The sequence below is a fragment of the Mustela lutreola genome, chromosome X (genome assembly GCF_030435805.1).
Source record: "Mustela lutreola isolate mMusLut2 chromosome X, mMusLut2.pri, whole genome shotgun sequence".
Lineage (NCBI taxonomy): Eukaryota > Metazoa > Chordata > Mammalia > Carnivora > Mustelidae > Mustela > Mustela lutreola.
The window spans coordinates 32,940,926-32,959,035 of NC_081308.1; the positions used below are offsets into that span (position 1 = coordinate 32,940,926).

The window sequence follows — 18,110 nt, forward strand, 5'->3', positions numbered from 1 at the left end:
TACAGAAGTCTGTTGGATTTCTACACACTATACTTCTAACAAAGTAGCAGAAAGAATAAATCAAGAAAACAATCCCATTTACAATTGCATCAAAAAAAAATACCTAAGAATAAATTTAACAAAGGAAATAAAAGACGTATACTCTGAAACTTAAGAACACCGAAGAAATTGAAGACAACACAAATAAATAAAAAGATATACTATCCTCATGCAGTGAAAGAATACTGTTAAAATGTCCATACTACCCACAGCAGAATGCCAGTGGCATTTTTCAAAAAACTAGGACAAATAATCCCCCAAATTTTTTTAAAAGATTTTATCTGTTCACTCGACAGAGATCGCAAGTAGGCAGAGAGGCAGGCAGAGAGAGAGGGGGAAGCAGGCTCCCTGCTGTGCAGAGAGCCCGATGTGGGGCTCGATCCCAGGACCCCAGGATCATGACATGATCTGAGCCGAAGGCAGAGGCTTAACCCATTGAGCCACCCAGGCGCCCCAATCCCAAAATTTGTATGGAACCACAAAAGACCCCAAGTAGTCAAAGCTAATCTTTTTTTTTTTTTTTAAAGATTTTATTTATTTATTTGACAGAGAGAGATCACAGCAGGCAGAGAGAGAGAGAGGGAAGCAGGCTCCCCGCTGAGCAGAGAGCCTGATGCGGGACTCGATCCCAGGACCCTGAGATCATGACCTGAGCCGAAGGCAGCGGCTTAACCCACTGAGCCACCCAGGCATCCAGTCAAAGCTAATCTTAAGAAAGAAGAACAAAGCTGGAGAGTCACGATCTCTTATAACTGTACTATAAAGCTATAGTACTTAGAACAGTATGGTATTTGCATGAAGACAGGCACATAGATCAATAGAATAGAAGAGCCTAGAAATAAACCCACGCTTACATGGTCAACTAAACTATGACAAAGAAGGCAAGATCATACAATGGCAAAAAGTCTCTTCAATAAATAGTGTCATAAATACTGGACAAGCTACATGCAAAAGAAAGAAACTGGACCACATTCTTACACCACAGGCAAAAATCAACTCAAAATGGATTAAAGAATGCAGTGTGGGGCACCTGGGTGGCTCAGATCGTGATCTTGGGGTCACGGGATTGGACCCTGTGTTGGAATCCACACTAAGTGTGGAGCCTACTCCATGGAGACGTAAAGGAAGTAAGGATTGTAAAGGGTGGGATGGGAGACCATGGGAGGGAAGGAAGGAAGAGAAAAGAAAAAAAAAAAAAAAGAGAAAGAATGGAATGGAAGACCGGAAACTATAAAACTACGAGAAAACATAGGTAGTAAGCTCTATGTCAGTCTAAGCAATTTTTCCTGGTTGGGGAGGAATCTGTCTCTTCTGGCAAGGGCAACAAAAGCAAAATAAACAAAGGGGATTACATCAAGCTAGAAAGCTTTCCCACAGCAAAGAAAACCACCAACAAAAGAAAAAGGCAACCTACTAAATAGGAGAAGATACTTGGAAATGATATATCTGATATGGGGTTGATATCTAAAATATATGAAGAACTCATACAACTAAGTAATGGCAAAGAAAAACCAACCCAATTTAAAAATGGGCAAATCACTGGGATAGTCGTTTTTCCAAAGAAGATATATGGCCAACAAACACATGAAAAGATGTTCAACAACATTCTGCATCAGGGAAATGCAAATCATTACAAATGATTTACCACTTCACACCTGCCAGAATGGCTAGTATCAAAAAGGTAAGTATTGGTGAGCATGTGCACTGTCATTGGGAATGTAAATTGATGCAGCTACTATGGAAAACAATATAGAGTTTTCTCAAAAATTTACAAATAGAACTACCCTATGATCCAATAGTTCCAATTCTGGGGATTTATCTGAAGCAAAGGAGAATACTAATTCAAAAACATATTTGGACCTCTGTGTTCATTGCAGCATTATTTGTAATAGCCCAGATATGGAAGCAACCTAAGTGTCCATCCACAAATGAATGGATAAAGATACACACACACACACACACACACACACAATGGACTATTAACCATAGAAAAGAATGAAATCTTGCCATTTGTGACAACATGGATGGACCTTGATATTATGCTAAGTCAGAGAATGACACATACGATAAAATTTCACTTATATATGGAATCAAAGAAAGAAAAAACAAAACAGAAACAGACTCATGGAAACAGAACAAACTGGTGGTTGCCAGAGGGGAGGGAGAGCGGATGTAATAGGTGAAGGGGATTAAAACATACAACTTCCAATTACAAAATAAGTCATGGGGATGTAGCATACAGCAGAGGGAATACAGTCAATAATACTATAATAACTTTGTAGGTAAAAGATGGTAACTAGACCTACCTGATCATTTTGTAATGTATACAAATAGCGAATTATTGCACACCTAATAATAATATTGCTTATCAATTATAATCTAATAAAAAATAAAAGTGATAGAAAACAAAAACCAAAAGGTTCAGCCTGGTGAAAAGAAGTCAAGGATAAAAATAAAATCTTACAAATAAGAAATAATAAAGTCCAATGAACAAGTATAGGATTTCTCAGCTGCACACTGGAAACTGCAGTACCACGGAACATTACCTAGACTTCTTAGGGAAAAAAAAAGATAGCTATGACCTGAGAGTCTGAAATATCATTATGATAACATTTACTAATCGGGGTGAAGGAATGGTATTCATAGAGCTGCAAAATTTTATGGACTATTTCCCATGTGCCTCATCTATAGAAAATTCTTCAAAAAGGACTATTCAACTGCAAAATAAGCCAGAAGAGCAACTTCAAAATCAGGGAAGATGAAGAGAACAAATAGTAATAAGCAATGACTCATGCAAAGTATGAATAATTAAGTCTGAATAGATAATAGTATAGTGACTAGGAATTGATAATGTTGTAAATGCTAAATATTCTTTCTTTGAAAAAAGAAAACCTGTGTGACTAATAAAATATATGATTATAAAACAACCAGCTTTAGTGCTCAGAGTCTCACTTTTAATAACCAGATTCACAGATTTATGTTAACTCCATGCTATTCTGGGACATCTGGCATGACAATCCTCAGTCTAGTCCGCCTCCCTCTATTTGCCCATTTGGATAATGACCTGGTTCCCTCCTTGATGCCAGATATATACTATCAGTGATGTGTAGTGCTTGCACATAAATAGGATTGTGAGAAAAGCACTTACTCGTTAGGTTTAAGCATTGAAAGGAGTCAGTAGCATTGGGATTGGGGGTGGTCTCTACACCAAGGTATGAGCTAGGTTAATCGGTGAATTTGAGGCAGCAATTTGATTACAATATACAAAAATTATAATAACTACTCTTTGAGTGTTTCTATGGCAAGGACTTAATTCGATGTGTTATAGGCTGTCTGAGCATCATATGAAATAACATATATAAGGACAGATTAGTATTATCCTGTTGTTCAGGTGAGGAAACTTAAGACTCAAAAGAGTAACTTGTCCAGGTCTCATAGCTAGTAACTGCATCAGGTGACCTTTTTATGTTTTCAGTACTTCCCCCTATACAGATATGAAAGATTTGAACTACTAGGTCACGTGTCTTTGGGGATTACAGTCTATGTTTGGAAATAACCTAACACAATTTCTTCACTTGCCTGAGCTTTCTACTAGGGGCAATGTGTAATTACAACAGTCAGTGGACATCTGTGTGTACTAAACTTTGAGGGCTGGAGACGGAGTTGAGGAGTAAGGTCTGGGGGAAGGGGACCTCAGACAGAACCATTAGAAAACAAAGCATTCATCTGTAAATTTTTGACCACTGAAAGCCTACAACAGCCTAAAATAGCACATACCATTAATGATGATGGGGATTAGGGATCAGAAACTTCATAGTTGGACATGGAAAATGATATTTGACATTTTAAGGGAATACTATTTGGTTTAATTGGGAAACAGGAAATCTCTTACGCTTTGTTTTTCCTTCTAAAATGTCATAGCTGAAAATATAAATAACTTCCAAGTCTTGAAAAAGACTCTAGGTTCTCACTGACCATTTTAGGAAGGATACCGAGAGAACATTATGCTTTATTTGTAATTTGTCATGGAAAATATAAGCAGTAAGTCATTTAAACCAACAAATCTGGTTTTGGGTTTTGGTTCGTTATGTTAACAGAACCCAGACATCTGTTCATTTGATATTACCCAGCTTTTGATCATACTGATTTTTATTTTGTCTTTTATTTTCAGAAGGAATTCTGGAACACCTACACAAAAGCACAACAAGGCGAGAGTAACAGAGGAAGTGACTGGTTTCAGTTTTACCTTACCTTTCCATTAATCTTTGGCCTCTTTATTATCCTTCTGGTCATTTTTCTAATTTGGAGATGCTTCCTCAGAAACAAAACTCGCAGACAGACAGTAACTGAAGGCCACATTCCTTTCCCACAGCACCTTAATATCATCACTCCGCCTCCCCCACCCGACGAAGTGTTTGATAGCAGTGGATTGTCACCAGGCTTTCTGGAATATGTAGTTGGGCGCTCAGATTCCGTCTCCACTCGTCTATCCAACTGTGATCCCCCGCCCACCTACGAGGAAGCCACTGGCCAGGCGAACCTCCGGAGGAGTGAAACAGAACCTCACTTAGACCCACCCCCAGAGTATGAGGACATCATTAATTCCAACTCAGCCAGTGCCATTGCTATGGTGCCTGTGGTCACCACCATCAAATGAAAACTGCAACCTTCTTTTTACTATAATCATTTTTAAAATACTAATGAAAGAACTTTCTAGCACTTTACCACTACATAAATGTGCATTGACTTATTTTATCAGACTCTGACAGCATACCACTTCTCATTTTCTGATTTGATTTTCATTAGTTGTGTTTCCTACTATAAAATCATTATCCATGCCCATTTTCTCTCATGGAAATGTGTGAAGAGGGAAAAACCTTAGTGGAGGTCTTCACGTGATGCGATGAGACATACATGCGTGTCTATACACATGTGTGTGTGGGCACATCAGCCCAGTACATGTACAAGTGTCTTAAAAAGTCATTACCTTCTGTCTAAATCACCTATAAAGAGAATATTCCTCCAAAATTGGGGGTGGTGGGGAGACACCAACAATTTGTGTATAGCCAGCCACATGCTGTTGAATTTTGAAAATAAGATGAACTTGGCATATTCTTTAGCTCTTACTGGCTTTTGTTAACATCCCCTTTTCTTCAAATACCTTAAAAAAATGCATGTATTCCATCTTGATTCTAGGAACATCTCAGAGAGAGAGAAGGAAGGCAAAATAAACAATAATTTACTTGCAGTGTACAGCAAGAATATCACTGGCCATTAGTGACATTTGGCGAGTTTTAGAGGAAGGATTTTGTTGTTGACTGCCTCTCTCGGCCCTCCACCCCCAAATTCAGCAGTCTTTGCTTAGTGTCTTTGAATGTCTCGTGCTGTTTGTATTAACATCTTGGTAGAGAGGATTTCCTGGTAACAGAATAGTGTCTGAAGCAGTTACATGTATTACTGACAGAGAATAGACACAGTTTTCTCCTTAGCTCATTTGTGACAATAATTATTTTCTTTTTGCTGTTTTATTGCCTTTTACTCTGTCTACTCTCTCTCCTACCACCACAGAATCTGTAAGAACCTAAGAATTTAGTTAAAATTCTTGAAATTATTTTCTTAGTTTTTTTATAGATGGAAGTCTTTGCCATGAGATGATTAGGAGGTATTTTTCCATTAAATTAAGAAGTGTGATTTTATATTGCTCTCCAGTTGGTGGAGGAAAACTGCGAAGTCTCTGTTGTGCCAGGTGCACAATAAATCTGTTATAGTTTCACACAGATCTCATTACTGTTGCTATTTCATTTTGTATTCTCATCATTTTTTTTTCTCAAGTGCAGGATTTTTCTTTTCCCTTGGAGTAGAGGGAACAGGCTGTGAATGAACTGCCAACATAAACTGGCTCAGAAAGAAGGGTTGTTTCATACAGAGTGCCATTATGTATGCACTGATGGAAAATTCATTATATTGGTCAGGGGAATGTCTGTGCCACTCCCAAGCCTCTTTAGTGTTGGAGAACACGGTTAATTGAGGCAGAAGGAATGCAGGTCTGGAAGCATCAGCCATATCCTGTTGCCTCCATCTCCATCCCCACAGGCCCCTCCCCCAAATCCTGCCCTGGAACCCAAAAAGGAGGAATGCTGGGGGAAAACCCTGAACTAGGAGTCAGATGCCCTGACTTCTCATCCTGTTCTGTAAAAAAGGTACTGGCCACGGTACCCCGGGAAAGACTCCTATCTGCACCTGATTCCTTAACTCTGAACCAGATGATGCCATTTGTCCTGCCCATCTCCAGGGGCTTTAAGAGGATCTAATGAGATGGTGTGTATGAAAGTAATTTGTAAGATGCGAAGAGCTATGTGTGAGGGCATAGCATTGTTCTTACTGTGATTAAAGGAGACTTTTCTCCATTTCCCTAAAATTTATCAGAGCTTTCACACAGTGTGAAATAGAGGTGGCTGCTCCGTTAATGGCTAACATGCTTCTGAACTGAGTATCTGGGCTATTAAACGTCTGTCACTCTCTGGTCTATACCAATGCTGTGCCAGTTCAAGACACGACAGCCAGGTTAGCGCAAACAAGATTAAGCAGATGCTGGAAAGGGAACTAAGACATAGGTGTTTAGTTAATAGGGTTTGTAGCTTTCATGAACTAAAAATTAATAAATCTTGACCCTAATCTCAGTAGAAATGGCCATATTCTTTTTAATTTTACTGTGAGCACATGGTGACTTTGGGCCTCTAGTTATAGCTAAAAGTGGAAGTGTTTGATCCAGTGACTTGTGTGTGCATGTATGGCTATTTTGGTTTATTTTTAAAGGAAAATTAAGTTTCCTTTTGTGTGGGCTTTTTTTTGGGGGCGGGGGTCATTAACTTTAGACCTTAGATGAAACCAGCAGTTTTAAAGTGTGGCTGACCCTGGAACCCCTGGGAACCCTTGAGAGCCTTTCAGGGCATCTGTGAGATCAAAACTATTTTCATAATACAAAGGCATTAGTTGTCTTTTCACTCCATGTCTCAAAAAGCAGTTGAAAATGTAAAACAGTGCCATTTGGTCACAAATTTTTTTTGTTTTAGGAAATACAGCTATTTTCTTAAAAATGTTATTTATGTTAGCATGTAATAAACTTTAATTTTTGAATACTTAAAATTTTTCAGTTTTATTTTCTAATATGGCAAATATTGATGGATATAAACTATATAAACAAAAGCTCTTTGATACCCAGGTATCTAATAAATTTTAAAGAGTATAAAGAGGTCTGGAGATCAAAAGTTACAATTACAGGATTAGAAAAAGGAGCAGGATATTCTATTACTATGTATATATTCTTGCAACTTTATTTTACATTTTAAAGTCCTGATACTGGATTTAATGCTGCCTCTTAGAAATACCTGCATTGCAATATAAGAATGGATGTTGGTTCTTGAAGCAAAAGCCAAATGCTTAATCTAATCAACAGCTACAGTTTTTTCGCCTGTCGGTCAAAGAAAACACACCGCTCTGTAGTGGTAACTGACACCAGCCACAGATCTCATGGCAGCATTCATGGGATAATGACAGGATAAACAAAAATACCACTTTCTTCAAGAAATATTCTCTTAGATTCATTTTGTTTGATTTTGATCTAGGTTTTACATTTTTCAAAACCCTTTTGCTATCCCATCTGGTTTTATAAACTGAGTTTCTTAACATTTGTTATAATTAAAGAGGCTTGTCTGGAATAATATATATTTTGTATGCTTTTGCCTTTCTTACATGATTGATATTACATTCACCTTTGGTCATTTTTAACAAAGGTTTATTTTTGCAGATATATTTAGTACCTTTATTAAGCAGTAACTAAATTAAATCAACCAGTTTGCATGTAAATGAGAGAATAGGCTTAATGGTCTTCCAGTGGAATGATTTCCAGGCCTCCACATGCAGTGGCTGTGTCTGGAATCCTAGAACTGGCACTTTCTAGCTTTCTGCTTGGAATTATATCTGTTTAAAGTGAATTAAAGGATTTCTTTTTTTTTATTGACCAGTACAAATACAAATGCTGTGTTTGATTCATTGTTAATGATGACTTCAAGATTGATGATCTGATACAATAACTTGGTTCTGTGTAAATAGCATGTATTTTATTATAATTCACATTTTTAAACACTTGGTTTACATTAAATTATGGTATTTAACTATTTTTATGTTTATACTAGGTAAGTTTTTTCTTATGTTTCTGTGTTTTTGGTATGCTAAATAAAGCTATTTTTAAACCCAAGAGATTTTTTTCTGCCATGTATTAATTATGGTTAGGTAAGAATCATGCTTCATAAGCTTTCATCAATTATGGCCTTTTTAACAAGAGAAAACGGTTTCTTTTCTTTCTTATGAAGTTAAGAAATATTGCTCAGCAAAGAAATCAGAAATTATCTGGTGAAAACTTCAGGTGTTCTCAGCATAAGAAAGAATTTTTTGTACTAACTTTTGAATGATGTGGGCATGATACAAAATAGGGCCACTCACTCCAGGGAGACCTCTCTGCTGTAGTATAGTTTGTTAAGTCTTGGGCATAGTGTTGTCTGCAGATACCAAGGAACTGCTTTTTTCCCTCCGTAGCAGCTTGCATTTGACATTTGAGAAGATAAGAAAGGAACGCATAAGGTGGAATCATTTATGACCACAGGACACCTTCCGAAGTGTAGTCACCAAAAAGGCTAAAAGGTGATGTGATGAGTCATTGATTAAGCAAATGTAAATATGATTTGATCTTTATGGTATAAATATTAAAATGATTTACTTATAATCTGTCTTAACATTTCTCCTTGACTATAACTGTGAGTATTCATTTTGTAAGCATAAATCCCAGAGAGTTGTCCAAAACATCATAAAAAGGTAATTTAAAAAATATACAGCAATTTCTAAAAATTATGTGACTTATAGATTAATACATCCATGAAACCCAACATCTCGATCAAGATATTTCTATTACCCCAGAAGGCTCCTTCATATACCTCTCCCTAAAGATAACACTGTTCTCACATTTATCATAAGAGATCAAGATTTTAAATTTCATACTTGGCTGTAGCCATAAGCCAAAAGACTTGACTTGTCCTTTTTTAAGTTCTTATTTCAGAAAACTTCAAAGTAGAAGTTCGAAAGCTGCTCATCCGTCTCTTGGCTCTCCTTGAATCTACCCCTTCTCTCTAAGCCTTTTCTACATACCTGAAGCTCTTTGAAAAATTATGTTTACTCCTTTTAACTCCCTTCCCCCCCAATACATGAAATACCTAAAAGTGAGGGCTTTTTTAAGCCTATGTATTGACCAAAATGTAAGTAGTTTTCTGTCTTAATGCTTATTTCTGCTGTAATTCTTAGCACCTACCATTTCCTTAAATTTTGTATGAGGACATTTTGTTCTCAGTAATTTTATTTATTTGTATTTTTTTCAGACTTCAAAATCCACTATTATCTGGTCCCACAGGCTTATCTAACTTTATTTCCTTACACAGCTAAGATAATAGATATTTACAAAGTGCCTACTTTGTGTGAAGCTAAGGTAGTAAGAAAATAATGGTGCCTATAGACATCATCTCTAAGGATTTTGCAATCAGGTTAAGACTGGGAAAAACTGGGGCACCTGGGTGGCTCAGTGGGTTAAGCCGCTGCCTTTGGCTCGGGTCATGATCTTAAGGTCCTGGGATCGAGTCCAGCATCGGGCTCTCTGCTCAGCAGGGAGCCTGCTTCCCTCTCTCTCTCTCTCTCTGCCTGCCTCTCCATCTACTTGTGATCTCTCTCTGTCAAATAAATAAATAAAATCTTTTAAAAAATAGAAAAAGACTGGGAAAAAATTTTAATTTATTGTAACCCTATTTCCATTCCAGCTCAGAGATTCTTTTTGCCCAAAGTCCTCTGGTATTTACAACCAGGCATATTTATCAGGCAGTCCTGTATATCAGTCTATTTGTTATTTTTACAAGTTTTTAGCAGTGAAAGCTAACTTCCAGAAAAATTCATAGAACCCTAATATAATCTACAGAATTCTAGTGGTGGTTGACTAGGAAGTGGAAAGCTGGGAACCTCACCATCTGTGACCCTCCTTGTCAGTCCCCCTTCAAGTCAGTCCAAGTTGCAGAAAACACTAGAACTTTATGAACATATTTAGACAGCCACTAGAATATAACATCTATTGATAACACAGTTTCATAGCTCCTCATCTTTACACACACACACACACATTCAATCTTGGAATCTCTTCCACTAACAGACTATTTAGGGTTCAAAATGCTCTTTTTAGTCCAGTTGTTCTTAATTCATAAGTATACTGCACTTACAGCCACTAGTCTACACTATCTGTAAAAAAGATATTTGAAGAGAGCCATGGAATATTAATAGTTCTGATTCTTTCTATATATCACTTCAACATCACCATACTTCTTGCTACTTTCAATACTCAGTCCCTTTGCATTTGTGGTTAATGATGGTTTTAATAAATTTATAAATCATATTTAAAAATAAGCTCACAGTGATGTCAATGAAAACAGTATGGAGTAGGGAATTCCAAAAGCAAGTTTTTCCACAAAAGCAGCAAATAAACTGGCAAAAACTTCCAGCAGCAACTTCATCAGAACACTAGAAACTAATTACAATGTACAGCAACCAGGAAAGGAAAAGAGCCTTTAAAATCCTGGCCTTATTCCTGGCTTCCCTTCTCAGCGACATCTTGGAAGACAACAGCCCACATTCTAGGTATAGGTTCCTCGTAGGAGAGGGAGGAACATGGACTTTATTATCAAAGAACTGAGGTTGACTGTTTAGTCCTATGTTTTGGCTTCCTGAGCTCTAAGGCTTGCCTTTATTTTTTCTTACTGGGTACTCTCTCAAATTGGAGGCAACCAGCTGGGGATGTTTTTCAAAAACACTTAAATGCATTAGCTGCTACCACCTGGATAAGGGAGGAAATCTGAAGAAAACAGACAAACTGAAAAGCTTGGGAATAAAAAGAATAAGGACTTTGGAAAACTTCCACATAGGAATCTAGATGGCTAAACACACATAAAGAGCTCAGTGAATGCTCTAAAAAAAATCTGATGGACTCTAAACTCTCACCTTTGACCTTCAGATTCTCTATAAGCAGAAAGTGAAGGTTCTGGTAGAGTTGTATGTTGCTTGGCTGAAAGTTGAAAGTTTTCTCCAAAACACACAGAGAGCCCATCTGCTAAAAATAGGATACTTTCAAGGAGAGGGGCACAAGGCATCTAATGAGCTCTGTCAACTCACTAGCTGACCACTATAGTAACAAGACTACAGGGGTCACATGTGACAAAGAACACAGACTTTACAAAACGTCATTAATCCAACTAACACCTCAAACAGCAAAACAAACCCTGAAGAAAAAGGAAAATTGCATTTCCAGAGTTGCCATTCTGTAATATTAATTCATAGCCCTATGCACTACTGAGAATAGTACCCAGCCCTGAACATCTATAAGCCTGACCAGAGAACCTAGGAAACCACAAAACCAAGCCCATAGCCTTGCTTATCCAGCAGTCCACATGTTCTCAGCTAATGGCATCCCCTGCCCCCATGCCAACCCCAGAGCTTGGGCAGTGGCCTCACTCAAAAATAAACGCTGACAGCAAGCCTCACCTACCCAAGGATGTTACCAGCAGACATGTCCAGAAACCCACAACAAGTTTCTACAAATTCAAAAAGATCAAAGTCATACCATGCATCTTTTCTGACCACAATGCTATGAAACTAGAAATCAACCACAAGAAAAAGTCTGGAAAGAGCAAAAATACCTGGAAATTAAATAATATGCTACTACACAATGGGTCAACCAAGAAAAGAAAAAAAATCAAAAAGTACATGGAAACAAATGAAAATATAATGGTCCAAAATCTGTGGGGTACACCAAAAGTGGTTCTAAGACAGATATTTATAGCAATATAGGCCTACCTCAAGGAATAAGAAAAATCTCTAATAAATGACCTAAGCTTACACATAAAGGAGCTAGAAAAAGAACAAAGACCCAAACCATCAGAAGGAAGGCAATAGTAAGTATTAGAGCAAAGATAAATGATACAGAAGCTAAAAAACAATAGAACAGATCAACAAAACCAGGAGCTGGTTCTTTGAAAAGATAAACGAAACTGATAGACCTCTACCCAGACTCATCAAGAGACAGGCAGGGGGAGAGATAGAGAAAGAAGATTCAAATATACAAAATCAGAAATGAAAGAGGAAAATTAACCAAAACCAAAGAACTAGAAAAGATGGTAAGAGAGTATCATGAAAAAATTTATGCCAACAAATTGAACAACCTAGAAGAAATGGATAAATTCCTAGAAAAATATAACTTCCCAGAACTGAATCAAGAAATAGAAATTTTAAACAAACCGGGTGCCTAGGTGGCTCAGCGGGTTAAGCCTCTGCCTTCAGCTCAGGTCATGATCTCAGGGTTCTGGGATCAAGCCCCACGTCAGGCCCTCTGCTCAACAGGGATCCTGCTTCCCCACTCTCTCTGCCTCCTTGTGATCTCTCTGTGTCAAATAAATAAATAAATAAATTTATAATTTAAAAAAAAGAAATTTTAAACAAACCAATTACCAGCAATAAAAGTCAATCAGTAATCAAAAATTCCAACGAGCAAAAGTCCAGGGCCAGATGGCTTCACAGATGAATTCTACCAAACGTTTAAAGAAGAATTAATGTGTATTCCTCTCAAAATATTCAAAAAAATAGAAGGGGAAAGAAAACTGCCAAATTCATTCCATGAGCCTAGTATTACCCTGATACCAAAGGCAGATAAAATAACACGCAAAGAAAAGAAAGAAAGAGAGAGAATCACAGGCCAATACCTCTGATGCACACAGATGCAAAAAATCCTCAACAAAAATATCAGAAATAAAACAAGATATAACAACTGATATCACAATAATACAAACGATTACAAGAGAATGCAATGAAAAATTATATGCCAACAAAGTGGACAACCTAGAAGAAACATAAAATTTTAGGATCATACAACCTTAAAAAAACTGAATCAGGATGACATAAAAAATCTGAAGAGACGAATTTCTAGTAATGAAACTGAATTGGTAATCAAAAATCTACCAAAAAGTAAAAATCCAGAATCGGATGACTTCACAGGTGAATTCCACCAGACATCTAAAGAATAGTCATTATCTCTACTCCTCAAAATATTCCAAAAATATAAGAGGAAGGAAAGCATGCAACCAAATTCTATAGGGGCATTATTACCCTGAAAACAAAAGACAAAGACACCACAAAAAAGAAAACTATAGGTCAATTATTCATGATGAACACAGATACAAAAATTCTCAGCAAGGTATTAATAAATTGCATTCAACAATACATTATAAGGATCATTCACCACAGTCAAGTGGGATTTTTTTCCAGGGATGTAGGGATTGTTTAATATTCACAAATCAATGAACACTATACTCATTAACAAAACAAAGAATAACAATCATATAATCATCTCAAAAGATGCAGAGAAAACACTTAATAGAATTCAACATCTGTTCATGATAAAAACTCTCAACAAACTGAGTTTAGAGGGACCATATCTCAACATAATAAAAGCCATATATGAAAAACCCACAGCAAACAGCATACATAATGGTGAAAAACTGAGATTTTTTTCCTGTAAGATCAGGAACAAGACAAGGATGTCCACTCTTGCCACTTTTATTCCACATAGTCCTGGAAATCCTAGCCACAGCAATCAAAGAAATAAAAGCCATCTATATTGGAAAGGAATAAGTTAAACTGTCACCACAGAAAACCCTACAGACTCCACCCAAAAATTAAGAATAAATTAGGTCAGTAAAGTACAGAACACAAAACTAAAACTGAGAAATCAATTGCCTTTCTATATACTAATGACAGAGTTGTAGAAAGAGAAATTGAGAAAACTCTTTCATTTATAATTGCACCAAAAAGAATAAAAAAAAGTCCTAGGAATATACTTAACCAAAGAGGTGCAAGAACCTATACTCTAATGACTATAAAACACTGATGAAAGAAATTGAAGATGACACAAATAAACAGAAATATATGCCATACTCGTGCACTGGAATTAACATTGTTAAAATGTTCATACTACCTAAAAACAATCTATAGATCGATGCAATCCCTATCAAAATACCAACAGCATTTTTCAAAAAACTAGAACAAATACTAGAATTTGTATGAAACCACTAAAGACCCCAAATAACCAAAGCAATCTTGAGCAAGAATAAATCTAGAGGTATCACAATCCCAGATTTCAAGATATACTACAAAGCGGTAGTAATCAAAACAGCACGGTTCTGGCACAAAAATGGACACAAAAGCTCAAGAGAACAGGATAGAGAAGTAATCGCACGCATATATGGCCAATTAATCATGACAAAGGAGGCAAGAACATACAGTGGGAAAAAGACAGTCTCTTCAATAAACGGTGCTGGGAAAACTGGACAGCTACATGCAAAATAATGAAACTGGACCACCTCCTAATACCATGCACAAAAATGAATTCAAAATGGATTAGCAACCAAAATGTGAGACTTGAAGCCATAAAACTCGTAGAAAAGACCACAGACAGTAATTTCTTTGAAATCAGCCATAGAAACATTTTTCTAGATATGTTTCTTAAGGCAAGAGAAGCAAAGCATTTCCTTCTGTACAGCAAAGGAACCCATCAACGAAACATAAAGCAACCTAGTGAATGGGAGAAGATATTCTCAAACGATGTGTCCAATAAGGAGTTATTACCCAAAACATATAAATAACTTATACAATTCAACACCAAATTAATTAAAAAATGAGCAGAGGACCTGAAGAGACATTATTCCAGAGAAGACATCTGGATGGCCAACAAACAAATGAAAAAAATACTCAACATTACTAATGATCAGGGAAATGTAAATCAAAACCAAAATGTGATATCACCTCACACCTGTCAGATTGGCTAGAATAAAAAAGATAAGGATGAAGAGAAAGGGGAACCTCATGCACTGTTGGTAGTAATGTATACTGGTACAGCCACTGTGGAAAACTCTCTGGAAATTCCTCAAACAATTAAAAATAGAAATATCATAGGATCCAATCATTCCACTATTGGGTATTTTCCCAAAGGAAATGAAAGCACTAATTTGAAAAGATATCTGTGTCCCTATGATTACTGCTGCATTATTTACAGTAGCCAAGATACAAGAGCAAGTGTTCACTGATAGATGAATAGATTATAAAAAGAAGTGGAGTATATACACAATGGACTATTACTCAGCCATGAAAAGGGATGCAATGTTGCCATTTGCAACAACACAGATGGACCTAGAAGGTAATATGCTAAGTGAAATAAGTCCGACTGAGAAAGACAAATAACAGTATGATTTCATTTATAGGGGAAATCTAAAAAACAAATCAATAGACAAATAGAAAGCAGAATTAGACCTATAAACACTGGGAGCAAACTGATGGTTGCCAGAAGGGAGGAGGGTTGGGAGACAGGCAACATGGATAAAGGGGAGAAGGCAATACAGGCTTCCAATTATGAAATGAATAAGTCACAGAATAAAAGGTACAGCATAGGGAATATAGTCAATGATTTAGTAATAGTGTTGTATGGTGACAGATGGTAGCTACACCTGTGGTGGGCACTGCATAATGTACAGACTTGCATCACTGGGTTTTACCCCTGAAACTAGTGTAACGTTTTGGGGCAACTATACGGAAAAAAAAAAAAAAAAGGATGAAATTGGACTCCTATTTTATACCACTCACAAAAATGAACTAGAAATGGATTAAATGCTTAAAAATAAGCCCCCAAACCGTAAGACTACTAGAAGGAAACATAGGAAAAACTTCCTTAACATGGGTCTCAGTAATGATTTTTTGTATAAAATTTTTTGTATAAAATACCTAGAACATAATCAAAGCAAAAAATAAAAAGTGAGACTACATCAAACTAAAAAGCTTCTGCACAGCAATATTAAAAAATCAACAAAATGAGCAGAAAAATGTGTAGAATGGGAAAAAATACTTGCAAACCATATCTATGATAAGGGGTTAATATCCAAAATATATAAATAACTCATATAGGCTAACAACAAACAAAACAATACAATCTAGTTTCAAATTAGGAAAGGACCTACATAGGCATTTTTTGACACTTCTCCAAAGAAGATATATGAATGACCAGGAGGTACATGAACACTAATCATCAGGAAAATGCAAATCAAATCCACAGCAAAATATCACCTCATGCCTGTTAGAATGGTTAGCATCAAAAAGAAAAGTTAACAAAGATAACAAATGCTGGCCATAATGTTTGCAGAAGGGAATCCTTGTTCACTATTGGTGGGATGTAAATTGGTACCATTGTGCAATATATAGGTATCTATATAGATATTATATATATATATCTATGTTTAGCTATAATATATATGGAAGTTCCTCAAAAAAATTAAAAAAAAAAAACCTACAGTATGATTAGCATTTCTACTTCTGAGAATACATCTGAGGGAAATGAAAACACTATGTTGAAGAGTTATCTGCCCCCCATGGCATCATTATTTATTATATGATGATTATTTATAATAACCAAGGTATGGAAAAAATCCCAAATGGCCACTGGTGGTTGAATGAATAAAGAAGACTTGATATATATACACAATGAAATATTAGCCATAAAAAAGGGAAATCTTACCACTTGAGACAATGGGGATGGACTTTGATAGCATTATGCCAAATGACCTAAGTCAGACAGAGAAAAACAAATACTGTATGATCTCATGTATATGAGGAATCCAAAAACAAACTCCTAAAAAAAGACATTAGATTTATGGTTGCCAGGGGTGGGGGGGCCAGGGAAGTGGGAACTGTATAAAGGAGGTCAAAAAGTATAAACTTCCAGTTGTAAGATAAAGAATTACCAGGGACGTAATTTACAACGTGATGATTATAGCTAATGCTGCTGTAGGATTTATAAGAAAGCTGTTAAGAAGAGTAAATCCTAAGTGCTCTCATTGCAAGGAAAAAATGTTTTTCCTTTTTTTTGTACTTACATGCGATGATGGATATTAACTAAACTTGTAGTGGTATCATTTAATATAAGATATATATTTTTATATAAGATATTCTATTTAAATATATAAGATATGCTATATAAGATATTATATATAAAATATATAATATATAAGATACTATATATAAAATGTTATATATATATAAAATCATGCTGTGTAACTTAAACTTATACAATGCCATATGTGAATCATGTCTAAGTAAAACTGGGGAAAAAATCATACAGCATTTACGCATTTCAAGCACACCCTTGTTCCCTCAACCATTTTTGCAACCAATCCTTGCCTTAGAGGATGTAAAATAAGATGTGGCCCTTTTCTATAGATAACATAAAGGCCAGTCTTGTATATTGTAATGCATGTGCCTCACAGCAAGCTTTTTTTTTTTTTTTTTTTTTTTTTAAAAGACAAGTCAATTCTAGATTTTTTTTTTTTTTTTTTTTTTTTTTTTTTTTTTTTTTTGTTAGAGAGAGAGAGAGATACAGAGCGCAAGCACAGGCACAGAGTGGCAGGCTAGAGGCAGAGGGAGAAGCAGGCTCCCTGCCGAGCAAGGAGCCCGATGTGGGACTCGATCCCAGGACGCTGGGATCATGACCTGAGCCGAAGGCAGCCGCTTAACCAACTGAGCCACCCAGGCGTCCCTCACAGCAAGCTTTTGATTGCTGAGGCATTCACTTCAAAGACACCTATCTTGAAGAAACACAGGACCAGCCACTGGGATAGAGAGCCATGCCACCTACCCCTGAAGTTTCCTTTGTTTTAGAGATCTCTGGTTGACTTAGAAAACTGTCTATTTGACACTTGTTTGTTCCTTCCCACATTTTAATTGCTGCTCTTGTGTTTTAAATTCACAATTAGGGAGGAGGCAAGATGGCAGAGGAGTAAGGGACCTCATTTCATCTGGTCCCTTGAATTTAGCTAGATAACTGTCAAACCATTCCAAACACCCATGGTTTCAGCCTAAGATGTAAGAAAAAAAAAATCTGGAACTCTCTAAGT

The 18,110-nt window shown here is 36.5% G+C and overlaps 1 protein-coding gene across 1 annotated transcript in view; it reads left to right on the forward strand.

Annotated features, from left to right (window-relative positions):
* Positions 1 to 5,818, forward strand: part of PRRG1 (proline rich and Gla domain 1) — a 152,087-nt gene extending 146,269 nt beyond the window's left edge. The window contains exon 4 of the mRNA XM_059156748.1: positions 4,211 to 5,818. Within this exon, the coding sequence (XP_059012731.1) occupies positions 4,211 to 4,696 (486 nt within the window). The 3' untranslated portion in view covers positions 4,697 to 5,818. The remainder of the gene's footprint in view (positions 1 to 4,210) is intronic.
* The last annotated feature ends 12,292 nt before the right edge of the window (positions 5,819 to 18,110 follow it).